Source organism: Prionailurus viverrinus, chromosome A3, assembly GCF_022837055.1.
Source record: "Prionailurus viverrinus isolate Anna chromosome A3, UM_Priviv_1.0, whole genome shotgun sequence".
NCBI lineage: Eukaryota > Metazoa > Chordata > Mammalia > Carnivora > Felidae > Prionailurus > Prionailurus viverrinus.
In genome coordinates this window covers 110,801,902-110,829,818 of record NC_062563.1, presented here as the reverse complement: position 1 = coordinate 110,829,818, position 27,917 = coordinate 110,801,902, and the positions used below count along the sequence as shown (strand labels likewise).

Genomic DNA, 27,917 nt, shown 5'->3' with positions numbered 1-27,917 from the left:
GGAGTCTGGAGTCTGCTTCAGATTCTGTGTCTCCCTCTCTCTCTCTGCCCCTTGCCCACTCACTCTCTGTCTCTCTCTCCCTCAAAAATAAATAAACATTAAAAAAAAAAAGTTTAAAAAAAAGTGAACAAACAACTCTGCACTCAAAAACTTCAATGTTATCATTATTATTAATGTTTTATTTATTTTTGAGACAGAGAGAGACAGAGCATGAGCAGGGGACTGGCAGAGAGAGTGAGAAGAAGACACAGAATCCGAAGCAGGCTCCAGGCTCTGAGCTGTCAGCACAGAGCCCGATGCGGGGCTCAAACTCACAGACCGCAAGATCATGACCTGAGTCGAAGTCAGATGCCCAACCCACTGAGCCACCCAGACGCCCCAATGTTATCATTATTATTAAATTCATATTATGTATATCTAAACGTTGTTTAATTATCATTAGTTGATTATTTCATTATTTATCAACTTATTTCATTATTTAATAATCATTCAGGAAAAGAAAATACCCATGCCTGCTGAATTGGCAATAGGATGGCAGTAGGATTCCTACTTCAAGGGTGGCAGTAGGAGTCATACTTCAACTTTGCTCCTAGGGAAGTGCCTGCCAAGCACTGTTTGAATTTTTCATCCATTTCCTGGTTCTGAGTTTCACTGAACAAATTTTTCCAATCACCAACTTCACCTACAACACACACAAAAATAACAGACCCGGACACCTGTTAGAAGATAGTTTCCTCATTTTTTTTTTAGCTATTTATTTCATTTTATTTTTATTTTTATTTTTATTTGAGTATGGTTGGCACACAGTGTTACATTCGTTTCAGGGCTATCACATAGTGGTTCGACAACTAGACACACTTTGCTGTGCTCACAAGTATAGCTACCATCTGTCACCATACAATGCCATTTATAATACCGTTACCTGTGCTGTGCCTTTTAGTCCCATGACTTGTTCCTTACTTAACTGGAAGCCTGTACCTCCTACTTCCCTTCACCAATTTTACCCATCCCCCTATTTCTTCTTGATTTTACCATTTTTTCAGTGCAGCATTTCACTTTGAAATGTGAAATGGAGACATGAAGAAAATTAAGCAGTCTTAAAAATGAATGTAATTCCTCCTGTAAAGTTAATGGTATCCATTGGGGCCTCCCATCTGTGGCATAGTAGGTGATGTGCTTTCTTTATATCACCGAAGGGACTGTTGGCCTCAGTCATCTCCTAGCCCCACCCCTGTCTCAACACTTGGGACCTAAAATTCCACTTTTTGAGAGTCATTCTTTTTTCCCCCTCTGTAAAGTCTTTTAAATACCTCACCCCTTGAGAAGTTATCATTTTACAACAGGTTTTGGTTAAGACCTCAGATGCTGATAATTTTGCAAAAAGTTACTACTTTGCCTGAGATTAGGATATGTTTTTCTTATTCCTTTTAAAAACAAAGGAAGTTGGGGCGCCTGGGTGGCTCAGTCGGTTGAGCGACCAACTTTGGCTCAGGTCGTGATCTCACGGTTTGTGAGTTTGAGCCCCACATCGGGCTCTGTGCTGACAGCTCAGAACCTGGAGCCTGCTTCTGATTGTGTCTCCCTCTCTCTCTGCCCCTAACCCACTTTCATTCTGTCTCTGTCTTTCTCAAAAATAAATAAACACTAAAAAAATTAAAAAAAAAAAAAAAACGAAGTTGCTTCTTTCTTTAGAATCTTTTGGTGATTTGGGTTGAAGTTGCAAGTTCCTTGTTGCATAGCCATTGAAATGTATGTTTATAAAGAGGGTTTAATGACAAGGAAGTGCTTGGATGTATGAAGGGAGTAACATAAAACACAAAGCTGTTTGCAAATGTCATCCACTATAAAAAAACATCACAGAATGAGGCTGGAAGAAATATGCCAAAAAGTTAAACCTGCCTCTGGTGGGAGAAATGTGAATAATTTTTAACGTTCTTGCACATTTACCTGTGCCTTCTGAATTTTTGCAAAGAATATTGTAAAATATTTAAGTTACCACTTTATTTTAGAATTTTTCTGTTCTGAATAGTGCGTGATTAACGCCTAGGTGTTTCAGTTGGTTGAGCATCCGACTTTGGTTCAGGTCATGATCTTGCAGGTTTGTGAGTTTGAGCCCTGTGTCGGGCTCCATGCTGACAGCTCAGAGCCTGGGGCCTGCTTGGGATTCTGTGTCTCCCTCTTTCTCAGCCCCTCCCCTGCTCTCCCTCTCTCTCTCTCTCTCAATCTCTCTCTCTCTCTCTCTCTCTCTCTCAAAAATAAACATAAAAAAATTTTTAAAAAAGCAATATAAAGAAAAGTTCTATTTTCTTCCCCCTCCTTTAAAGCTAATCAAGCAAGGCATAAAAATCAGGGGTAAAGCCAGGAATCAAGCCCAAGCTAGATTTACATTCAATGTTCCATTCACAGTGGGTATTTTAAATGGGTCTTCATTTGATAAAGTAAAGTGGAGTAGACTCAAGTAAACCTACGTTCAAATCCTGACTCCATCGATCATTAGCTTTGTGGCAACGGACAAATTAATTTCCCTGAGCTTTGGTGCCCACATTTATAAAATTAAGGAATTCATGAATTTTTTTGCTGTAAAATTTATGCCTAGTAAAAGGTCTAACACATAGTGCTGCCTCTAAATCATGTTATACTTTATATATATATATATATATATATATATATATATATATATATATAATTTTAAAAAACTGGTAATACCTAAGCTATATTATCATAAACTGTCATAAGAAGTTAGATTGCCTTTAAAAAAAATCACAGTTCCCAACCAACAGGGCAGTAAGAGGTGGCCAATGAGGTATAAAGAAGTCACTGATGAGGCTTCCCACAAAGTTCTTTAAAGGGGGCCCACTCAGCTAACATGCGATTCTGTATCTTGCTATTCCCTGTTTATTTTAAAAATATATAATCCTTTAGTTTTAATGTAATGGTGGAGCTCTGGCTGTTGTCCTGCCATCACATACTGGCAAGCAGAAAGGTACAAGGAACTTAGTACTCTGAAAGATACTTTAGATATTGTGGAACTCGTTCAGTCTACTTCTGTGGAATTAGTACACAGTAGAAGTATACTACTCAGTGGAACTGAGTCTACTTTGAACTCACTGTGTCCAAACTTACTGAGGGAGAAACAAGAAAATCCTGTCTTAACTGAAGATAAAAGTATTTGGATTGGGGCACCTGTGTAGCTCAGTCGGTTAAGTGTCTGCCTTCGGCTTAAGTCATGATCTCATGGTTCGTGGGTTCAAGCCCCATGTCTGGCTTAGTGCTGACAGCTCAGAGCCTGGAGCCTGCTTTGGATTTGGGGTCTCCCTCTCTCTGTGCCCCTCCCCTGCTGGTGCTCTGTCCGTCTCTCTGTCTCTCAAAAATAAATATACATTAAAAAAATTATAAAAATAAAGTATTTGGATTGCCTGTTACATGCAAACCAATGGATGTCCCAGAAACCAATGCGACTTTACCTTTGCGGAACAGGAAGGGCCCAATGGCACCGTGTGTTTCCTGGGACTTTGCTCGCATTGCTTGGAAGGTACTCTGGGCTGAGATGGTTTGGATCTGCTCCCCAGTTAAAGAGAATCCAAAGAACTCAGCAATGTGTTTTATTCCAGCGGTCAGGTTCTGAAAACAACATTTTCAAGGATAAACTTCTTTCTATGGGAATTGTGCCCGAGCAAAGACAGGTTTCTTAGCCAGAATGGATTTACTAAGCCTACCTCTCCAACTCACCTTTTCATCTCTCTCTTTAGACTTTCTTTGATACTTCTGTATCAATATTTGAGATAGCCCTACAAAATATTCTGTATTGTTTTTACTTTGTAGTTTCAATGGGTGACTCTTATTAAACTCCTCAGGATACAAATAATGATAGCAAGCATTAAGTAGTAGGTCTTATCTAAGATGATACTCATTTTATTAAAAAGCACCAGTCTAGGGGCACCTGGGTGGCTCAGTCGATTAAGCATCTGACTTTGGCTCAGGTTATGATCTCCCAGTTTGTGAGCAAGCCTTGCATCAGGCTGTGTGCTGACAGCTCAGAGCCTGGAGCTTGTTTCAGAATCTGTATCTACCCCTCTCTCTCTCTGCTTCTCCCTGGCTCTTGCTGTCTCTCTCTCAAAAATAAACATTAAAAAAATAATAAAAAAAAAAAGCACCAGTCTAAATGAGCTGAGGAAATCAATGTATTTTTACATGCCCATTCCAATTCTCTTTTCTTCTGAATCCTATTTATAGCTAATGTTTAATTCTATCCAGAAAGTCTGATTTTTAGAATCCTGAAAACTAGAAGGAATCTTGAAATTAATCTTGTCTAAATACCCTTGTAACCAGTATCCCTACCAATGAAGATTCATAATCTTCTAGAACAGTTTCTTAAACTGTATTCTACAAAACACTAATTTACTTCAAGGTGGCTATAGATGTTTTGTGAAAAAAGAAAAAAAAAGAAAAGAAAAGGAGAGTGAAGGGTGAGGTCAAATAAGTTTGGAATCTTTTTGGTTAAATAAAGAGAAGTTTGTTTTGTTTTTCCTACAGGATCTCTCACTCTTGAGTATGTCAGCTTGCAATGTGAATGTCCCAAAAGACCCACAGTCCCCAAATCAGTTTGAATGGGCAACCTCCAGGCAAGAATTATTAACATCTGGGCAACATGGCATTCCATGGAACACAAGTTTCAGAAACATCATTGTAGACTAGCAGGATAAAAGACTAAAGTAGTATGTTCTCTCATGTTACATAAATGCACTCGAGAAACAGAAGGGATGGATTCATTCATACTTCCCTTTGATAAGAATGTCAGAGGAGACTGGTGTTAATAACCCAATTCCTCTAGAAAGCATTTGGCACACTCCCTTTTTTTTTTTTTTTCAATATATGAAATTTATTGTCAAATTGGTTTCCATACAACACCCAGTGCTCAGCACGCTCCCTTTTTAACATACTTTCTCTACTGGAGTCCAGGACTCTGGCTTCCCTCCTGCCTCATTAGCCCCTCCTCCATCTCCTTTGCTGGTTCTTCCTGTTTCCCAAACAGTCTATATGGGGGACTCTAGGGCTCAGTTCTTGGTCTCCTTCTCTTCCCTATGTATATACTTACATACATGTAAGTATGTAATCTCATGGCTTTAAATGCCATCTATGTGCCAAATTTATATATACAGCCCAGCACTCTCTCCATTCAGCACGTTTATAGTCAACTTGACCTCTCCATTTGGATGACTAATAAACATCTCAGACTAAGCATGTGCAAAGCCAAACCCCTGATCTTTCCCACAATCTCACTTCACCTGCTGGCATCTCGTACTCAAGGGACAACAATTCAGTCCTCTCAGTTGGTCAGGCCAGTAATATTGGAGTCTTATTTGACTTCATTTTTCTCTCACTGCTCTTTCTCCCATCCAATCCAGCAGCAAATCCTAATAGCTCTTCTTCAACAAATATTCAGAATTTAACTACTTATTACTTCCATTGCCACTTCTGGTCTAAGCCACAATCTTCCTTTGCCTGGACCACTATAGTACTCCTAACCCTAACCCTAACCCTAACCCTAACCCTCATGGGTTTCTCTACACAATCTTTGCTTCTCTCTAGTATGTTTTCATACACCAACCAGAATGAACCTGTTAAAAACACAACTCCTATCACTTTTCTGCTCGAATCCCATAATGGTTTTCTATTTCACTCAGAGTGAAGGCCAAAGTAATTTCAATGGCTGGCCACATTATTCCCCATACTCCTCTCTACCCCACTCCCTTGCCTCTGTTCTCATTGGTTAATCTCCCCTGGTTCACCCCTACTGACCCAGCCACATCCGCCTCCTTCATATCACTTAACCATACCAGGAACACTCCTACCTCAGGGTGTTTGCTCAGTTGGTTCTGTATGCCTGGAAAATTCTTATTCCAGTTACCTACTCTGCTTACTCCCTCATCTTCTTTAGATCTTTGCTCAAATCACATCCATTCCATGAGGTTTCTACCAGCTATCTTATATGGGGATTTGTCCAACATCCCAATTCCCTACCCCTGACATTTCCAGTTTTCCTTAATCAGTTATGCCATTTCTTTTTTTCTCACATATTATAAACATTTTTAAAATGTTATATTTATTGTTTTTCTCTCTCCCTGCCTCCTCCAGCTAGAAGGTAAGCTTCTCCAGGGCAGTGAATTTTGTCTGGTCTGTTCACTGATGTATCACAAGGGCCTAGAACAATGCTGGGCAGCATTAAATGTTCATGAATTGGGGAGGGGAAGAAAAAAAAAAAAGAGGTTAGAGTGGGAGACAGCCAAAGCATAAGAGACTCTTAAAAACTGCGAACAAACTGGGGGTTGAGGGGGGTGGGAGGGAGGAGGGGGTAGGTGATGGGTATTGAAGAGGGCATCTTTTGGGATGAGCACTGGGTGTTGTATGGAAACCAATTTGACAATAAATTTCATATATTAAAAAAATAAATGTTCATGAATACCAATTTAAAAAATAACATTATATGGAAAAATCAATTCACAGCCAAATGCACATTCAATTCCATCTCAGTTGAAACCTACTTATTATTTCTGGCATTCTTAAGTTGGGCTATCTATCACAGAAGGAAAATAAAGCAGCCACTGTTAGTAATAAGTTGCTAAGCATTATTTTATTTCTGTTAAATAAACAACCTAAGCCCCTATGCACTGTGTTTTTTTTCCCTAGCATTGTACCACAAATCTGGAATACTTATTTTTTTAATTGAATACAATATTTGTTCACACAACCAGACATTAAAAGTAGGTTCTCTATGTGATATTTTATAATAAATCTTGCTATAGAATGTCAATAATCAAAATCTTACCTTTTTCAGGTCTTCATATAATATGAACTTAACATTTTCATCATCAAGATGTTTGTTCCAGTTAATGGCAAAATCAAAATAGCTTCCCCAGGAAACTAAAAATATAAGGAAAAAAATTCTTAGGGAATTTCAAATAATTGAGGTTAAAATTATAGATGGTTAATTTATGCTTTAAAATATAAACTATATATGTGTGTGTGTGTGTATGCTCAGACAAGATGTTTGTATGTCATTATAAATCCCTGCTCCAGAAGAACTGGCATACGGCCATTCCTGTGTCAGATTTCTATTCATTTTATTATTTTCATAAATAATAACTAAGCAAGTTGCAAAAGTGATTTGATAAAAACTACCAGACATTCATGAATATTTAGGTGAATAAAATGATTCAGAAATAGTGAAAGGTACACGAAAAACGACAGATAGTACCAGAAAGAAAAGAAATGATGAGGCAGATGTTTTCTCGATCAGCATTGTCCAATAGAAATTTAATGAAAGCCACATCTGTAAATTTTAAAAAATGCTTATTTATTTATTTTTGAGAGAGAAAGCAGAAGCAAGGGAGGGACAGAGATAAAGGGAGACAAGATCCAAAGCAGGATCTGTGCTGAGAGCACAGAGCCTGGTTTGCAGCTCGAACTCATGAAGCGAAAGATCATGACCTGAGCCAGAGTCAGAGGCTTAACTGACTGAACCACCGCAGCATTCCCCTCACCACATCTGTAATTTTAAATATTCCAATAGCCACATTAAGAAAAACAAAAAGAGGGGTGCCTGGGTGGCTTGGTTGGTTAAGCGTCCGACTTCGGCTCAGGTCATGATCTTACGGTCCGTGAGTTCGAGCCCCGCGTTGGGCTCTGTGCTGACAGCTCAGAGCCTGGAGCCTGTTTCAGATTCTGTGTCTCCCTCTCTCTCTGCCCCTCCCCTGTTCATGCTCTGTCTGTCTCTGTCTCAAAAATAAATAAACGTTAAAAAAAAAAAGCAAAAAGAAACAGTAAAAAATTACTAAGGAACCATCACACTTTGTTTCTAAGTCTTCAAAAGCCGGTGGGCATTTTACACTTACAGAGAATCTCAATTTGAATGCCAAATTCTTTATCAAAAATACTTGATGTGGGGTGCCTGGGTGGCGCAGTCGGTTAAGCGTCCGACTTCAGCCAGGTCACGATCTCGCGGTCCGTGAGTTCGAGCCCCGCGTCGGGCTCTGGGCTGATGACTCAGAGCCTGGAGCCTGTTTCCGATTCTGTGTCTCCCTCTCTCTCTGCCCCTCCCCCGTTCATGCTCTGTCTCTCTCTGTCCCAAAATAAATAAACGTTGAAAAAAAATAAAAAAAAAAATACTTGATGTATTTTTAGACCTTTTTTAAAGTTAATTTGTTTATTCTGTGAGAGAGAGACCACAAGTAGGGGAAAGGCATAGAGATAGGGAGACAGAGAGAGAATCCAAAGCAGGCTCTGCACTCTCAGTGCAGAGCCTGATGCGGGGCTCAAATTCACAAACCCATGAGATTGTGACCTGAGCTGAAATCAAGAGTCAGACCTTAACCGACTGAGCCACCCAGGTGCCCTGATGTATTTTTAGACGTTTACAACTTAAGTTGAGAAAGTAGATTCATATACTCAACTTGTACCAAATTCATTTAAAAGTTTCCAATAACTGAATTGAATATCTGGGTTGTTTTGTTTTGTTTTTAATGTTTATTTGTTTTTGAGAGAGAGAGAGAGCAAGTAGGGGAGGAACAGAGAGGGAGGGAGACACAATCTGAAGCAGGCTCCAGGCTCTAAGTTGTCAGCACAGAGCCAGATGCCGGGCTTGAACTCATGAGCTGTGAGATCATGACCTGAGCCGAAGTCGGACACTTAACCGACTGAGCCACCCAGGTGCCCTGAGTATCTGTTTTTAAATTTAAACTAATTAAATAAGATGTAAAATTTAACTCCTTGATTGCACCAGTCACAATTCACGTGCTCATTTGCCACACGTAGCTAGTGGCTACTGCACTGGACAGTGAACATCTAGACACTGATTAGCTGTGCTGCTTATTAACTGTATGACTTTGAGCAACAACCGAAACCTCTTTGTACCTTAGTTACCTCATTAGTAAAATGGCATTGTTGTCAGACTTAAATGAATTAACAACATCAAATGGTTAAAACAGTGCCTGATTAATAGTACCCACTCAGCAAATTTTAGCCGTTACTGTAATCGCTAGTAATAATAATATTCTCATAATCCTTATCATCATCATCGTTATCATTGAAGCCCTTGCTTTGAGCCAGGCTATTTCCACATGTTTTCTTTGTTGAGGCAGACACTGTATGTTTCATACCCAATATCCAATATATTCCTGTTTTTGCTGCTAACCAAACTCTGGTTAGTTACTTGGGTCTAAGCCAGTTATGGGAATTCTGGTTCCTGTTTCTCAGCCTCCCTTCGCGCTGTGATTGGTCTCAGGATATGGTTCTGGCCAGTAAGACACAAGCAGAAGTCTGCTGGAAGGTTTCTTGTAAAACCGTTGCGGTCTTGATGAACCTCCTTCAGGATCTGAAAGTGATGCTTGGAGGCACAGTAGCCAGCCTGAGAGTATGTTGCAAAAGGCAGAAGGGAAAGGCCAAGGGAATGGCAGAGGCGTTGGCTTTGCCATCACTGGGCAACTGAACCAGCTGTCTCTCTTCAGGCTTCTTGTTGAGTGAGAAAAATTAAACCTAATCTGTTTGGGCCACTGCGGTCAGGTTTTCTGTTCTTCCCCATGCACTATTAATTGATAGCTACACATTTGATCCTGGGATCTTTAAAGCAATCCAGGGTGATAGGTACAGGTTTTATACCTATTTTGTTGGTGGGGAAATAACCGCTTTAAGGTCACACAGCAAGTTATGGGTTTTGCCGTCTTTCAACATCTGTCTGACACCAGAGCTGTAGTGCTGCCAAACAAAATGCTCTACTGTCCTACTTCCTGCAGGTCAGATATTCTTACCTTTCCTTTATAAGTCAGGAAGCCAATGTTCATAAAGATTAAATGTCTTGGGGTGCCTGGGTGGCTCAGTCGGTTAAGCGTCTGACTTCGGCTCAGGTCACAATCTCACGGTCCGTGAGTTCGAGCCACATGTCAGGCTCTGTGCTGACAGCTCAGAGCCTGGAGCCTGCTTCAAATTCTGTGTCTCCCTCTCTCTCTGACCCTCCCCCATTCATGCTCTGTCTCTCTCTGTCTCAAAAATAAATAAACGTTAAAAAAATTTAAAAAAAATCAAATGTCTTGCTCAACATCACCCAGGTGTGAGTGATTTGAACCTGAATTTAAATTCAAGCTCTGCTACTTAGTGGCTGTGTGACCTTTTTATGCCTCTATCTCCATCTTTACAAAAGCGGACAAGTATAGTATTTGTCCCCATGGGGTTCTTAAGAGAAATGGAAATTTTGGGGAGCATCTGAGTGGCTTAGTCGGTTAAGCGTCCAACTCTTGGTTTCGGTTCAGGTCATGATTTCATGGTTCATGTATTCGAATCCCTCATCGGGCTCTGTGCTGACAGCATAGAGCCTGTCTGGGATTCTCTCTCTCCTTCTCTCTCTGCCCCTTCTCCACTCTCTGTCTCTCAAAATAAATAAACTTAAAAAAAAGAAATGAAATGTTAAAATGTACGCGAGAGATAGTATATAGTGCCTGGCATGTAGTAATTGCTCAGTAAGTGGTAACTATTCTATCTAATATTAATTACTGATATATAATAATAAATGATGAAGCCAATCCAGTCCTCCCATTCCAAATCCTGCATGTTTTCCAGTACATTGAGCTTCCTTCATAAGTTGAACGTAACAAAGTGTGCAAAGCAGAAACTTTGCACCACTTAGTGAGTGGTTTCCAGACAAACAAAACTTTGATCGTGGTGCTTCGTAAGCACCTTCTGTGCACTCCCCCCCCCCCCCCCTGCCAATCCCAATACTTAATCTGTGCTTAGGAACCAATACTGTACCCAGTGGCCATGCATGTGGGGCGTGGTGTTGCTGTGCTGGTCACCTTTAGAAGTGGTCCTCTTTGGGCGCCTGGTGGCTCAGTCGGTTAAACATCCCACTCTCGATTTCAGCTCAGGTCATGATCTCACAGTTTCATGTGTTTAAGTCCCACATCGGGCTCTGCACTGACAGTGCAGAGCCTGCTTGGGATTCTCCCTCTCTCTCTGCCCCTCCCACACTTGGCACTGCTCTGTCTCTCTCAAAATAATAAATAAGTCCGTGAGTAAGTAAATAAATAAATAAAACTTGAAAAATCATGTTAGGATGAGCACTGGGTGTTGTATGTAAGTGATGAACCACGGGAATCTACCCCCAGAACCAAGAGCAGACTGTACATGCTGTTTGTTAGCCAATAAAATAAAATAAAAGTGGTTCTCTTAGAGTGACCTGTCAACAACTTCTCAAGGATCAGGTGGCATTAATTCTGCCTTCTATGACACTGCCAAGACTGAAAAGAACCACCAACTAAAGGAGGCATCTTTAATCTCTGGCCATTAGACCCATGGAAGCAGAGTCACTGGGGCTTACAAGCAGTGGGACCACTGGCAAGTGTTTTAACTTTTTGGATTAGTTTTTTCATCTGTGCAAGGGGCTGGAAGTACTTTATTCATAGTTTGTTATAGTCTTAAATGAAATCATGCACATAAAACACCTCCTTTAGTACATTGGAGCATCAGTAGGCACTTACAAGAGTTTTTTTTAAGTAATCTCTACACCTAATGTGGGGCTCGAACTCACAACCCCAAGATCAAGGGTTGCGTGCTCTACTGACTGAGCCAGCCAGAAGCCTCAGTAGGCACCTACAAAATTGCAGTTATCAATAACCAGAGGTAAAACATCAACATGGTCTAACAAAGCCTTTTCCTGTCTGGCAAACAAATATCTTAGATGTGTTTGCTCAACGTCATGGTTTTATCTCTCTCTCTCTCTTTTTTTTTTTAATCATTGTGTTATATAGAGACTTAGGGGAAATTAACCAGAGATGCTTTTCTACATGACTCCGTATAGGCCTCTTGGTCCTATGTCTGTTCTATGGCCACCTCATACTTATAGGCAGCATGTGAATTGCCCAAATTATTTTTAAAAACAGTTTGATGTGCAGAACTAGTGGTGCTATAAAATTTCATTAAAGTTTCATTAAAAGCAACTTTTTGGTTCCTGGATCCTCCCTAGTCTTCTTTCTTTACCTTAAAATACATTTGATTTTTTGTACTTTTGTGGTCATCTGTCAAAGTAAGAATTCTTTCACCAACAGCCATACCTTGGCCTTTCATGAACTGTCTGAAGAATTCATCCCAGGAGCCATAGCTTGGAATATCAGGGACATCGTTGTGGAAATGGAAAAAAGATACTGCCGTATCTTTAGGGTTTCGAAATATCACCAAAATCTAGAAAGAGAAAATTAAGTTAATTTATTCAGGTCTATATTTTGAACTTTGGAAAAGTGAAGGGGTGAACAATATCATTGTGTAATCTTGTATACGACATAATTTTGTTAACATACAGAGAAATTGAAGAAGCAGGGTGGCAGATGGGGAAGTCTGGGGAGAGGGAAGAGAAAAGAAGAAAAAGCAGACTGATGTTGTAGCAGAGAACTTTTGCTAATGAACTTAGACATTAAGAAGGCATGTGTAGAAGATATGAAAAAAGCAAGGTGCCTGGGTGGCTCAGTCGGTTAAGTGTCTGACTCTTGAGTTCGGCTTAGGTCACAATCTCATGGTTTGTGGGATTGAGCCCCAAGCCAGGTTCTGCACTGACAGTGCAGAGCCGGCTTGAGATTCTCTCTCTCTCTCTCTCTCTCTCTCTCTCTGCCCCTCCCCCAGCTAGCATGTGTTCATGCGTGAGCAGTGCACACACTCTCTTTCTCAAAATAAATAAATAAACGTTAAAAAAAAAAAAGAAGATACCAAAAAGGAAAAAAGGGCAAGCTCATTAGAATAGTCATAAGGGCATGATCTGGAAGGGTAAACCACAAAGTAAAAATTGCAACATAATATTAAAAAGTAATATTAAGGACAATGAAAATAATGTTCAGAGTTTGGTCAGCAAAAATAAAAAAATGATAAGAGTAGCCAAAGCACCTATAGTTATGTTGGCAGGACGTGAAGTTTGCTATTATACGTGAAATTCAGAAATAAAATTGCTTCAGACCTCACATAAATAATGCTCACCAGAAAGAACAAAAAAACACAACTTCTCGTTTTCCTATCGCATTCTTTTGTTAAACTCTCTAAATATCTTAGTGGGATTCTGGAATCTATTCACTATAAAACAGATTTTAAAATATGTTCAATTCTAGGTATATGTTTTATATCCTAGCTGAAAATGCATTCGCTTTGAGCACAACAATAGCAAATATATTTGAAGAAAGAAACAACAGAAGAAATGCTAAATCACACGTTTCATTTCTCAAAATTCTATGATAAGATGCAGACTTCATCACATAGCTCAGAAAGGCAATATCTAGACATTAAAAACTTCAAACTGAAATACGAGTAGGGAGGGACACTCACCTTGGCTTTATTCTTGAAGATGGACCCAGGTAATTTGTCATAATGGAGATGAGTTGCCAGAATCCTTGGGGGTGGAAATTGTTTCATTCTCTTAAAAACAGACATGGTAAAGTAAAAGTGTGTATGTCTTATGGTGAATTTCTCTTAAGTGTAGTATCTGAATGGTAGTTCCAAGTATCACTACTGTGCCTTTTCTATTTCCCCCTCCAATTTTTAAAAATTTATTTCTGTTTTCTTAATTTGTGGGGATGAGGAATGGAGAAAGTCATAAATAATTTAAATCATCCTTTTGGGAGGCGTCTGGGTGGCTCAGTCGGTTAAGCGTCTGACTTCGGCTCAGGTCATGATCTCGCGGTCCATGAGTTCGAGCCCCGCATCGGGCTCTGTGCTGACAGCTCGGAGCCTGGAGCCTGCTACAGATTCTGTGTCTCCCTCTCTTTCTGACCCTCCCCCGTTCATGCTCTGTCTCTCTCTGTCTCAAAAATAAATAAACATTAAAAAAAAATCCTTTTGGACCGCCTTATAGAGTTTGGCTTACCATTTTGGAGGGGTCTTTTTTTTGAAAATTTTACCTTTTCTACAATCATACTAAATTCTTTTTAGAATTGATTCTTTGCAGCTCATAATTTGTGATCTATTCTGTCTTCATTTGGCTCTCTTCTATAGTCAAGGTCTTTACCAGAAATATTCAAGTTTTTCCATTGGTCTCCCAAACCCACTTTTAATATCTAGACTTTTTTTTTGCCAACAAAATTCCATGCAATCAAATATCCTAACAGAACCTGGAAGTGCACAGTCACTTGAATATCTGAGAAATATTTTGCTAGAGAAATTCTTGTCAATGTAAGGACTCAGTGATTGATTCTGTGTGTGTGTGTGTGTGTGTGTGTGTGTGTGTGTGTGTGTGTCTGCTTCTACTGATAATTTTGAAAATGAAGTTACCTGTTTAATCTGCCAGGGTTAAGGGTTTTAGTACGTTATATGGGCTAAAGCCTCAAGTTTCATTTCCACACTTGTAGAGGTCACTCACAGCTGGGGCACATTATTTCAAGTGGTAAAATGATATTTAGACGTTTATAGCCAATGTTCTGTAGAAACTTAGTGGACATCAGACACCAGCTCGTGTCATGATCTCGCAGTCCATGAGTTGGAGCCCCGCCTTGGGTTCTGTGCTGACAGCTCAGAACCTGGAGCCTGCTTCAGATTCTGTGTCCCCCCCTCTCTCTCTGCCCCTCCCCTGCGCTCTGTCTCTCTCTCTCAAAAATAAATAAACATTAAAAAAGAAGAGAATAGTCATAATACTTGATTTACATCAAATTTCCCTAATTTTTAGTTTTGAACATCACTTTTACATTCATTCACAGCAATCCCCTCAGGTGGATATTATAACCCCCATTTTAGAGATTAACAAATGACTTTGAGGTTTTAAGGGCTTTGTGCAAAATCGCACAGATGGTAATTTTCAGATTAAGTTATAGAATGCAGTTTCCACTGCACTGCATGGCCAAAAATCACAAAAAGACATATGAGAAATGGTAAAGTTCCTAATAGGATTAAAGAAATATCCAGGGAGAAAACGGGAAATAACTGTAACAAAACTGATGTGTCAACGAAAATGTGTGATGGGGCCAAACTATAAGCAATGTAAAGACTGGACATAGACATATTTTAAGAAAATACATGTATTTAATTTTATTTATTTTTGTAAGTAATCTCTATGCCCAATATGGGGCTCAAACCCACAACCCAGAGATCAAGAGCTCACATGGGGCACCTGGGTAGCTCAGTCTGTTTAACATCTGACTCTTGGTTTTGGCTCAGGTCAAGATCTCACAGTTTGTGGGTCTGAGCCCCTCATTGGGCTCTGTGCTGAGGCACGGAGCCTGCTTGGGATTCTCCGTCTCCCTCTCTCTCTGCCCCTCCCCTGCTCATGCACTCTCCCCCTCTCTCTCTCAAAGTAAATAAATAAATTTTAAAAATTATAAATAAAAGGGGAGTTGGAGGGGCGCCTGGCTGGCTCAGTCAGAGCATGCAACTCTTCATCTCCAGATCGTGAATCTGAGTCCCAATTCGGATGTAGAGTTTACTTTAAAAAAAGTTGGAGGGGCACCTGGGTGGCTCAGCCGGCTAAGTGTCTGACTTCGGCTCAGGTCATGATCTCACGAGTTCGAATTCGTGAGTTTAAGCCCTGCATTGGGCTCTGTGCTGACAGCTCAGAGCCTGGAGCCTGCTTCGGCTTCTGTGTCTCCCTCTCTCTCTCTCTCTCTCTCTGCCCCTCCCCGGTCATGCTCTGTCTCACTCTGTCTCTCAAAAATGAAGAAATTTTAAATAAAAATTACTTTTAAAAAAAGTTGGAAAGCTAGAGAAATGTTAGCATAAATTTTAAAGGTGATGATACACACCCTCTTTAGATAAAAGGTTATGCAGTGGCCTCGAGAGGAAAAATTGTTTCATTTTTCATTAGCCCGTTCATCTCTACCTAGGAAAGTTTCTTAAAACTCCTGTCCCCACATCCTGAGCTGGTCCTGACTTCCCACCTCTGGGCCCTGCTGTGGCTGCTAGGCCTCTGCTTCCTCCTGACGTTGCAGCCCCCCAGATCCAGGATGCACGCTTAGCTCCCCACTCCAGCCCAGCCCCAAGTCCCTGAATACCTTACCTGCCTGTGTTTTTCTGTTACTTTAACCCAATCCATGGAAATGGGCTTCCTTCCCCCTAGGATCCAACTTTTCAGTTTGTATTTGTCATCATGCCATGTGTCTCTGTCGTTTTCCAGAAACCCCTTCGTCAGTCCCGATCCAGTGACTTAATTCTCAGTAACTGAGTTCTTCTGTCTGCTTGTTGGGAGTCCTGGCGGTAGGCACCTCTGAAAGTTTTGCTGAGACTGTAGCCGCCGCCCCCCCCCCCCCCCACACAAACGCGTTTCTGGCGGGGCTGGGGCTGGCCCTCCTCCCACCTGTCCTGTCCAGGCACTGAAGTCTTGAGGCAGATCCTTCCTCCCTCCCTGTCCTTGCCTTTCCTGTCTGGGAACAGAACTTTCTGTCTCACACCCAAGCCTCACCTGGTTACATTGGTAGTGGGAGCAATAATGTGTGGTAAAGTGAATTAGAACAGGTAAGGGGGCGCCTGGGCGGTTCAATAGGTTAAGTGTCCAACTCTTCATTTTGGGTCAGGTCATGATCTCACAGTTTGTGAGATCGAGCCCTACATCGAGCTCTGTGCTGATAGCATGGAGCCTGCTTAGTGTTCTCTCTCTCTATTTCTCTCTGGCCTTTCCTTGCTCATGCATGCTCTCTCTCCCTCTCTCTCTCCTTGAAAATAAATAAATAAACATTAAAAAAAAAAAAAAGAAGAAGAACCTTAGGGTGCCTGGGTGGCTCAGTCGGTTAAGTGTCCAACTTCGGCTCAGGTCATGATCTCATAGCTCGTGAGTTCTAGCCCCGCGTCAGGCTCTGTGCTGACAGCTCAGAGCCTGGAGCCTGCTTCGGATTCTGTCTCCCTCTCTCACTCTGCACCTCCCCTGCTTGCACTCTGTCCCTCTCTGTCTCTCTCAAAAATAAAAATTAAAAAAAAAAAAAAGAAGCTTTATGCACATCAGTGGCTTACTCTCTCAGCTACTACCCTTTCCCATCCCCCCACACACCAGAGCCATCACTGATACAGGGACACCAAAGATAGTGTCTTATTAGGAAAAGACTGGGGAGTGCTGACATAAACTGAAGGCAGAAATGATCCAGGCCTTAGAGGAACCCTACTCTTGCCATCCCACCAAGTTTCTGTCTTCAGAGACAAAGTTTTTATGGTTTTAATTTTTTTAAAGAGATCTTCCGCTCTGGAAAGCAGTGTGGAGGTTCCTCAGAAAATTAAAAATAGACCTACCCTATGACCCAGCAATAGCACTGCTAGGAATTTATCCAAGGGATACAGGAGTACTGATGCATAGGGCCACTTGTACCCCAATGTTCATAGCAGCACTCTCAACAATAGCCAAATTATGGAAAGAGCCTAAATGTCCATCAACTGATGAATGGATAAAGAAATTGTGGTTTATATACACAATGGAATATTACGTGGCAATGAGAAAAAATGAAATATGGCCTTTTGTAGCAACGTGGATGGAACTGGAGAGTGTGATGCTAAGTGAAATAAGCCATACAGAGAAAGACAGATACCATATGGTTTCACTCTTATGTGGATCCTGAGAAACTTCACAGGAACCCATGGGGGAGGGGAAGGAAAAAAAAAAAAAGAGGTTAGAATGGGAGAGAGCCAAAGCATAAGAGACTGTTAAAAACTGAGAACAAACTGAGGGTTGATGGGGGTGGGAGGGAGGAGAGAGTGGGTGATGGGTATTGAGGAGGGCACCTTTTGGGATGAGCACTGGGTGTTGTATGGAAACCAATTTGTCAATAAATTTCATTAAAAAAATAAATAAATAAAGAGATCTTATTTTTTAAGTAATCTCTACACCCAACATGGGGCTTGATCGTACAACCCCAAGATCAAGAGTAGCATGCTTTACTGACTAAGCCAGCCAGGTGCCCCTCATTTTAATTTTTTTCTTCAGGTTTCTTGACTTACTTTCCCTCCTAGTTCTCTTTAATAAGTAGGCTGTCTATATTGTGCAGAGGTTAAGAAGCTCAAATTGGACAATTTGGGTTCAAATCTTGGCCCTGACATTTATAAGCCCCTTGACCTTGGGCAAGTCTTTGACGGTTTGATCTTTTGAGAAACAGTAATGAGGTTTTTTTTTTGCCCTGAAATGAGACAATCCTTGAAAGGTCCTGGGCTTAGATGGTACGCACAAAATAAGTTGCAATGATTATTAGTGTTAGTACTTTCTGAACCCAAAACTAAAAAAATCCCCCAACTGGAAGAAGTCTATCTATGATAATTTACTATAAGTTTAAAGGCTGTTTTGTACTAACCTGATATTTTTCTGGGTCCCCACATTCAAGAATTGGAAATTCTGGATATTCATACTTTTTGTTAGATTCAGCAAATATTAACTCACTAATTATATGTAGAATCCAATTTGAACCTATAAGAAAAATCAGAGAATCAAAGCTCATTAAAAGAATCTTGGTATAGCAAAGGCATGTTACTTGTGCATATACATCATAAAAATTAAAATCTATAGCCACTCTGTGGTGTGTACAATTGGTTCTTCTGCATTTGAAATAAACTGGGCTATGGAAAGAAATAGAGTTTTGTGGAAAATAGAACGTACTTACATTAGTATAAATCCAGGTTACCTTATATTTCAAATTTCTCTTTTAACAAGAGGCAATTCTTCTTAGTATATGTGCTGCCGAAGCGAGCACAAGGCAATTCTTCTTAAATCTACAATATGTTCCTTATAGAACAATGTTATGTTATAGAAATGATTGTTTATTATATATCACATATTATTGTACCTTACATTAGTAAATATTTTCTTTGAAAAAAAAATTTTAATGTTTATTTTTGAGAGAGAGACAGACAGACAGAGCCTAAGCAGGGGGCAGGGGGGCAGAGAGAGTGGGAGACACAGAATATGAAGCAGGCTCCAGGTTCTGAGCTGTCAGTGCAGAGCCCCGATGCGGGGCTCGAACCCACGAACCGTAAGATCATGACCTGAGTCAAAGTCAGATGCTTAACTGACTGAGCCACCCAGGTGCCCCAGTGAATATTTTCTAAAAAAGTATATATAATTTTGAATTTATAAAAACTCAGCATCAAATAATAGAAAGAAAAATATCAAATAAAGATGACTTTAATAAACACTTAGAGATGAAATAACAGTTTAAAAAATCAGATTGTGTAAAATAGGGACTTAGATTCTGGGTTTTTTTTAATGTATTTATTTATTTTGAGAGGGAAAGAGAGAGGGGGAGAGAGAGAGAGAGGGAAAGAGAGAGAGAGGGAGAGAGAGAGCGCTCATGGGGGAGGGGCAGAGAGAAAGGGAGAGAAAGAATACCAAGCAGGCTCTGTGCTGACAGCGCTGAGCCCCATGCAGGGCTCGACCCCACGAACCATGAGATCATGACCTGATCTGAAATCAAGAGTCAGACTATGTCACCCCGGTGCCCCACAGATTCTTAATTTATCCTCCATTGATAAATGACCATTGTAACACTGGTTTGAGAAGCTGGAGGATTGATGATGTTTGATCCTGAAAAATAATTACATGGAAATCATCATATACATTATAGACATGGCCATGCTCCTCAGTCAAAAACCAAGATGAAAATCTTTCCTGCTCTCAGTGGCCGATGGCAAATGGACTTTCTTGCATTTCTCTTTCTGGTTGCTAGCCCCACCATGACTCCCTTTTTGCATCCATCATCCTTCTCTCAGACCCCAGGATTTCTAAATCTAGCAGTTCTGGTTATTGATTTCACAAGCTATGTTCTAACCATCTTGGTCGTCCTTCTCCCTGACTTCTGGCCAGCTTCATGCGGAGAGGAACCGCCTTCCTCCCACCTTTGCCTTGCACCCTGCCCAATCTACTCCTTATGAAAAAGCGCCCTTGTAGAAAATGACTTGTTATTTACCACACTTTGGATAAGATGCAAGCACTATGTCATTGCTTCTGGCTTCAAAGGTGTCCAAGGCCTGGAAAGTTTCTGAAGTGCACATGGTGATGGGGTACGGAATCCCCTGGTGGGTGAAAAACAAGCGAGAAAGTGCAGTTTCTTTTGATTTTTCCAGAGCTTCATCAATGTAGTCAATAAATTTCGACTTGTTGGCCATGCTGGCTGTCTGCTAATGAACCTGTTCTGTGGTTGTCCGGCAGCAGCCATCGCTTTTAAAGGAGTTTTTCAGGAGGTGGAATAAAGGACTCCTCCCATTCACATGAGAAACAAGTCATTTCATTCTCACCCCTTCCTCCCCCCACCTGCCTGTTTGCACGCCCACCTCTGACAAAAGGCAAACCACAGGTGCAAAAACAGGCTGAGGATCAGGGAGTATTACCCCAGGGGTTGATTATATTACCATTATGGACAATCCTCCCAAGGAAAGGAAGAGTAGAATCTCTGACCAGACGATAATAGATAACTATCTAGCAAATAGTTCTTTAATTGAATCAGACATACAATTTTCCATCACCGAATTGAGGAAATTTTAGAAGTCAGCAGAACATATCTTACTGAGGCAGGTAGTACACGTAGGGGAGCAACTTTCAATCTCCGTTTTACAGAGGGAAAAAAGAGCTGACCAAAGAGGGTTCCCAGTTAGATAGGGTTCTGGGTTTCACTTTATTTATAATAATGTCTTTTTAAAATGTTGGTAAAAAGGTAGAATTGGAATGTCCAACTGTCTTACTATTTTTGTATTTCCTTATGTAACAATGGGATGCTATTCACTGTAGGTGGGAAGGTGGTGTATTTCAGAAGCTCCCTCCCCACACCCTCCCGGCCAAAAAGGGAGGTAAGATTAGACTCCCTGCCAAGCTGCTTAGTGGGATTGTCCCTTACATTATAAAGAGTCTTTGTTTACCTGGGGAAGGTAGAATTTAAGGTATTGATTCAAATACTGCTGTTGTCCTTAGCTTGCTTCTTAGTGAGTAAAATGTTAAAAAAAGACAATATGCCTGGATCCTGTTTTGACAGTAATGCCTGTAATTATAGGAGGATTTGGAGGACTGTTTGGACTTGGTAATGTGAGCTCTGATTCTTCTTAGTCTCCCTGGGCTCAGGGCAAATGGTCAGTCTTACAGTTCTACCTCCTTGACTCTGTTTTATCTGCAAGACTATTTTTTAAAGTATTCTCTACACCCAATGTGGGGCTTGAACTCACAACTCCAAGATCAAGAGTCACATGCTCCATTGACTGAGCCAGCCAGGTGCCCCCCTACTTGACTCTTAAGTGTCTACATGCATGATGCAGGGAAACAGCATGAATGATTGTAAAATAACCTAGATTATATGCTCGTGTGCACTGGTGTGCTTTTGAGTGCGGGTAGGCCCCAGGTTCTGTGCAACCCCAGCTTCCATTTAGCTCCTGGATCCACCTAGGCTGGAGATAAGTGGTGGGGGACCTCTCAGATGGCACTGCCCAGGCTTGGTTCACGCTCCTTGGTGGGAGCAGCACAGAAGGTTTGTTCAAAGCTCCTTTTCTTGAGATTACACACATTGCTCCCTCTTTTAAAAAAAATTTTTTTTAATGTTTATTTATTTTTGAGAGAGAGAGAGAGAGAGAGAGAGAGAGAGACAGATTGTGAGCAGGGGAGGGGCAGAGAGAGAGGGAGACACAGAATCTGAAGCAGACTCCAGGCTCTGTCTGAGCTGTCAGCCCAGAGCCTGACACATGGCTCAAACTCACAAACCACAAGATCGTGACCTGAGCAGAAGTTGGATACTTAACTGACTGAGCCACCCAGGCGCCCCGAGACATTGTTCCCTCTTAACGTCTTTTCTTTTTATTTTTTTCTCTGGGCTTACTTATGCCAGATGACAGAGAGAGACAGAATTCTGGAAAGAGAGATTGAGAAAACAGGTGACAAAAAATGTCTAGGGTGATTGAACTCAAGTCTGGTTAGTAAAGCAAGCAAGTGAGGATTAAGAAGCCTATGTGCCCATTGGCTGCAGGTTGATTTTTAGGGGCGGGTAAATCGGCCCCTCCTGTGCCATCCCTCCCTTTATGGAGTGGGATGCCCCTTCAGGATTAAATTGTGCTTTTTTTGTCTTCTTTAGCAAGAGAAGTCCTACTTGCTAGCATAGTACAGGATTGAAATTTACTTTGGAATCCTACATGCAGGGAGAGGGCATAGCCTCTTGGTATTCGGGGGAGTTTATTAAAAATTGGCTTCCCTCTTTAGAACTTGAACACCAGAAAGTCAGGGATGATGTGTATGAGTTAGTGGATGCTGAAAACATTCAGGATCCAGGATGGTTTATCTGGTGACACTTTGACATCCTAGAATGGGGACAATGAAGAACCACTCCACTCCAGCCCTGGGCAGCTGGCAAGATCCTGTCGCCACTGCCCGTGTTTCAGGGACAGTGCCACCAGAGGCTCAGTCACCCACTGTTCTGTGTTCTGTGGCCCTCCTAAGGGAAGGCTGGGTTGTCACCAAGATCCTGGGCCTCTCTTTTCCAGTAGGTGCCTTTTGGCACCAGTGGCCATGGGTCATCTAATCTCTGTAACCTCATGCCAGTTAACTGAAAGAGCTTTATTTGGAGGATCCCAGACAGGTTGGGTAGCTGCTCTTTCTCTGAGATAACCATGGGAGAATGGTCAGCAAACCTCCTACATATTTATTAGTGAAGAGATCCCTGCTGCCTTACACCTGCTACTTGTGAGTCTTTCCAATTGACGCTGGTGGGAATCGGTGCCACTTTGAAAATCTGCCATCAGAGTCTTTCCCACCACCCCCCAATACCCTCTGCCCTCTACCCCAATTCACTGATTGTATTAACTTAAGACAAGTCTCCATTGGAGTCTATATTTCTCCTGTTCTAAACCTTGTGGGCAAATGGTCCTTACCTGCAAACATGTTTGTGAAATCTATGATGGGGTCCAGGATGTGTAAAAAATGAATATGAGGATGCCATATAAGTTTTGTGTAATACCAGGAAACTCCCACTCTAATGGACAGCCTCCTTTAATTAGTTTATATACACTCTCAGTGGAAGTGATTGCGTCTCTGTGCAATTATTTCAGCCTTTGTTACCAAGTTTTTTCTTTTCTTTTTTTTTTTTTATTTGAGAGAGAGAGAGAGAGAGACAGAGGGAGAATCTTAAGCAGGCTCCATGCTTAGCACAGAGCCCAACTCTGGGCTTGATCCCACAACCCTAGGATCATGACCTGAGCCAAAATCAAGGGCCAGATGCTCAACCAACTGAGGCGCCCTTCTTTTCTTTTCTCAATCTGAACCATTCCAATTAACCTTTTCGTCTTGTTTTGTCACCCTGGTTCATATATCTATGTATGTATGTATATAACAAATATAAATATAAATTATATATTATATCATATTGTGTATTAAATACAATATATATTAAATTCCTGGAAGTCATTGGGGCTGCTTTTGAAATGGGAAATATTTATCCTGGGTGAATCTTTGAATAGAAATGAATCTCTAAAGACTGCACATGTCTCGGCTGGAGGAAAAAGAAGAACATTAACAGAGTAGGTAATAGCTGGGGGTGGAGTTCTGAAAAGTTTTTTTATTTTTTTTATTTTTTTAAATTTTTTCAACGTTTATTTATTTTTGGGACAGAGAGAGACAGAGCATGAACGGGGGAGGGGCAGAGAGAGAGGGAGACACAGAATCGGAAACAGGCTCTGGGCTCCGAGCCATCAGCCCAGAGCCCGACGCGGGGCTCAAACTCACGGACCGCGAGATCGTGACCTGGCTGAAGTCGGACGCTTAACCGACTGCGCCACCCAGGCGCCCCTGAAAAGTTTTGAGAAAAACAGATCATGACAGCAAAAACAATAACTGACAAAATTAAAAAAAAAAAAAAAGATCTTGGGAGAAAAACTGGAAAGTCAGATATATAATATTAATAGAATGGGGGCTCAAGCCAGAGATCGTTACCATAGAGCAGATAGAAGAGATAGAGACTATACAAAGCCCAGACGTTAAGCGGATACTGATAAAGCCGTGTTGTGGAAGTTGGGGATCTGGATCTGTAGGGATCTGAGTGATCTTGACCAATGACATGCTATAAATTAGTAGTTTGCAGATCCACATTTCTCACAACTTATGATGGTTTAGTTGTGTAAATGAACCATGTATGCGGCACTGTGGGGTTGTACAGGAAAACTGGGGACATCACAAAGAGCTCCTCAGAGGCACTTCCTTTACCTGGCTTTGACAAAGACAGCTCCAACTAGCTTGCCAAAGACAACTCATCCCTTCTCTAAAACCTCAGGGGTCCTTCAGATTAGTACCAAGACCCTAGGGGCTCCTGGCTGGCTCAGTCAGAAGCAAGACCCTAATCGCTGTGTACTTTTCATTGGCTATTTGTGAATGTATTTTACCCCCACTAGACTATAACCTCAATGAAGGTAGATCTGTGTAACTATTTTGGCTAGCCCAGGCTTCGTCTTGTACATAGTACCATAATAGACCTTTATATTCCTTTTCTCCTCTTCCTCCTTCTCCCCTTCTGCTTCTCCTTCTCTTCCTTTTGGGTAGTATAGGCAGTGCATCTCAAAATTCAGTTTACAAGCGAGTTGTCTAGGGATCTGGCTAAAATGCAGGTTCTGATTCAGTAGGTCTGCATTTCCTACAACTTTGTTTTGTTTTTTAAGTAGCCTCCATGACCAGCATGGGGCTCAAGCTCATGTCTCTGAGTTGCTTGCTCTAACGGACTGTGCCAGCCAGGTGCCCCCGTAGGTCTGCATTTCTAAGAAGCTCCCAGGTTGCTGATTCTATCACACTTTGGGTTGCAGAGTGTAGAAAAATAATTGAGCACAGGTTTTCCAGTGTCCCGAGTTCAAATCCAATTTTAACTCTTGTTAACTCTGTGCTTGCGGGCAGGGTAAAACTCCCGCCTTCTCTGTAAAATGAGATACTCATACCACCTAATATGACATAGGGTTTTTCTGAGGATTAAATAAATTAACATACATTGGCGGCAGTCAGGATCTACTTTCTGTAAGGAAAGCACAATAACGGGGCACTTGGCTGGCTCAGTCGGAAGAACATGCGTTCCTTGATCTAGGAGTCGTGAGTTCTAGTTCCACGTGGAGTGTAGAAATTATTGAAATAAGTAAAACTTAAAAGAAAAATAAAAGGACCACAATAGGGGCACCTGGGTGGCTCAGTCGGTTGAGCGTCCAACTTGGGCTCAGGTCACAGTCTCACACAGTTCGTGGGTTTGAGGCCCGCATCAGGCTCTGTGCTGACCGCTTGCTCAGAGCCTGGAGCCTGCTTCGGATTCTGTGTCTCCTTCTCTCTCTGCCCCTCCCCCGCTCACACTTTGTCTCACTCTGTTCCTTAAAAATAAATAAATGTAAAAAAAAAAGGGGGGGGGCGCCTAGGTGGCTCAGTCGGTTAAGCGTCCGACTTTGGCTCAGGTCGTGATCTCTCAGTCCGTTAGTTCGAGCCCCGCGTCGGGCTCTGTGCTGACAGCTCAGAGCCTAGAGCCTGTTTCAGATTCTGTGTCTCCCTCTCTCTGGTCCTCCCCCATTCATGCTCTGTCTCTCTCTGTCTCAAAAATAAATAAAGGTTAAAAAAAAATTAAAAAAAAAATTTTTTTTTTTAAAGGAGCGCAATAAAAAGTAATCACGGGGCGGGGCAGGCCCAACGCCGGGAGGGGCGGGGCTTTGGCAACACTCGCGCATGCGCAGTCCGCAATAAGCGCCTCAGGTAAGAGCGAGGGCTGACTCTAGTTGAGAGTCCTGACTCTTGATCCTCGGAACGCTGAGCCGGGCAGGTTTTCTTTGGCGGGGGTAGGAGGTGGGGGTGGGTGCGCGCTAAAGTTCTGGGTTCATAAGGAGGAAACTTAGGTGTCGCTATATCCATCCATTCAGCGGGAGAGTCGCGGGAGAGGACCGAGTGTTTCCGGGTCGCTCGGCGACCTTGGCCCCGTGACCGGGCAGTGCAGCCTGCGCTGATGCCCGCGGGAGTCGGCTGCGGGCCGGGCGGGAGCGTCCGGGGAGCCCGGGCAGGCGGGAGAGCGCGGGGGGCCGCCGAGATACACCGGAGACCCGGGGGCCTGGGGGCCGCGCGAGGGCCTGAGGATCGTGGGTAGCCAGCCTGAGGCAGCTCCCGGAGGCCTCGCTGGTTCCTTGGTTCTTGACCGTGGGAATCTGGACAAGGTGCTTTAGCTAATCAAACCCAGGGACGTAGCTGAGAAACCTTGCTCTCCAACATATAGCGTGCGTGTGAGAGACCTTGCTGTGTGATAAATCGTGTTGCCTGCAGATGCTGAGCCGTGTCGGTTTCCAGCTGTAGTGGACGGATGAGGGTTTTCAGACGCAACATTTGCACGTTTAAGCTTGTGCACCCTGAATCAGCTTCTCAGCCCGGTGCTTTGTGAACCCCCATGACGCACAGCCCTGCTTTCCTTCGAGCCCATTCGGGGACTGCTTTCTTTTAAACTTCGCCTAAGTTCTGTCCTTCTCCAAAATCTTGTCTAATCTTGTTCCTCCTCTGCTAGTTAGTAACCTAACTTCGTCGTGGACAGGTATGCCTTTGGTGGTCTTTGTCAACTAGGCTCTATCAGTCGTTATAAACACATTTACTGAAGTCGAGGGACTTGTAATGTAAAATGTGTGTATATATTTTTCAAAAAGGTAAACACTGAATTATACAGTGTTACTTGCACTTTATGTTTTGAACCCTTAACTTCACCTCCCAACAGAACAAAACCAGATTTTACTTGGATTCCTTACACTGTGGTTATGGCTGCAGTCAGGCTTTATTTTTAAGTTAAAAGAATATTTTTTTTTCGCCCGTTGAACATTAAAACTTATCCCACGAGAGGTCCCTGTACCAATCATGACTTACTTGGTGTCAGGTACAGCATTGTAAACAAAACAGTTCTCCATTCCCACCCACTCAACTGCCTGTTGGTTACATGCAAGTTCTTTATTAACTTCCTCTGCTTTGGTTTTTAAAGATACGAATAATAGGGGCGCCTGGGTGGTTCAGTCGGTTAAGCCTCCAACTTCAGCTCAGGTCACGATCTCACGGTCCGTGAGTTCGAGCCCCGCGTCCGGCTCTGGGCTGATGGCTCAGAGCCTGGAGCCTGCTTGCGATTCTGTGTCTCCCTCTCTCTCTGCCCCTCCCCCGTTCATGCTCTGTCTCTCTCTGTCTCAAAAATAAATAAACGTTAAAAAAAAATTTAAAAAAAATAAAGATACGAATAATAAAGTTTTAATCTTATAGTCCCCAGGGTGATCATATTATCAAAATGAGGGAAAGGAATTTTGGAGGGAAGGGACACCTGGTAAAGAGATTAATAGGATAATCTCATAAAGTAGGGTATTTAATTACCCCGTCTGAGGCATTATAAAAAGGAGTCAAAAGGAAATGGTGCAAACGCGTGACCGTGAGCAGAGAGCTGGGACTGTAGAGTATCACAGAGCTTACCATCTCTGCACAGATGTTAGAGAACAAACACTATGACACAGCATACATTGACGATATCAAAATCCTAAAATTAAAAACGACTGGTTTCTCCTGTTGTTGGGGTTCTAGGGAGGCAGAGTAATAACTTGAGTTTATGTTTCATATACTCAGTAAGAGTCATATGTTATTTTCTTGACTTATATAGCCCCTTTCCCTTGTTGAGCTTTTACATTAGAGAAAGAGAATGAAGACTCAAACCTTTTTGGTTGGCTTTTATTTTAATTGAAGCGAATCAAGATCTGAAGTCTAGGTTGCCACTTACTGGAGGGTGGTGATCAGTTTTCCTAATGTGGTACAGGGGCCTCTTGTATACAAGTCATTGGAGTTGTGTGCAAATGGGCACCTTACTGGGATGCTAACCCTCAACTTGCTGAATCAGAAAGCTGGGAACTCGGGAACTGCAGGGTGAGGCCCAGGAATGTGCATTTTTAAGAAGCCTTGTGAGTGATGTACTTAGTTTGAAAGTACTGTTAGAATAGCACCTCCCCAGAACAAG

At 42.0% G+C, this 27,917-nt stretch overlaps 2 protein-coding genes across 8 annotated transcripts in view; one reads left to right on the top strand and one right to left on the bottom strand.

Moving 5' to 3' along the window:
• CEBPZOS (CEBPZ opposite strand) overlaps positions 1-27,917 on the top strand; it is a 53,533-nt gene that overhangs the window by 7,664 nt on the left and 17,952 nt on the right. The window contains exon 1 of one of the 7 annotated variants that reach the window (XM_047854618.1): positions 25,626-25,654. The exons of 1 other annotated variant lie outside the window; for it this stretch is intronic. Coding sequence is in view for 1 of the 6 variants with exons in the window: in XM_047854617.1 (XP_047710573.1) it covers positions 27,774-27,826 (53 nt within the window). In the remaining 5 variants the exon portion in view is untranslated. 5 more of the 7 variants (XM_047854620.1, XM_047854622.1, XM_047854621.1 and 2 more) reach the window with 5 other exon arrangements.
• On the bottom strand, positions 552-20,082 carry SULT6B1 (sulfotransferase family 6B member 1). The gene is made up of 7 exons (XM_047854460.1): positions 19,884-20,082; positions 18,276-18,388; positions 13,351-13,440; positions 12,099-12,225; positions 6,827-6,921; positions 3,465-3,621; positions 552-682 (listed from the first exon to the last, which is right to left on the bottom strand). Exons 1-7 carry the CDS (start codon positions 20,080-20,082, stop codon positions 552-554), a joined length of 912 nt encoding a protein of 303 aa, XP_047710416.1.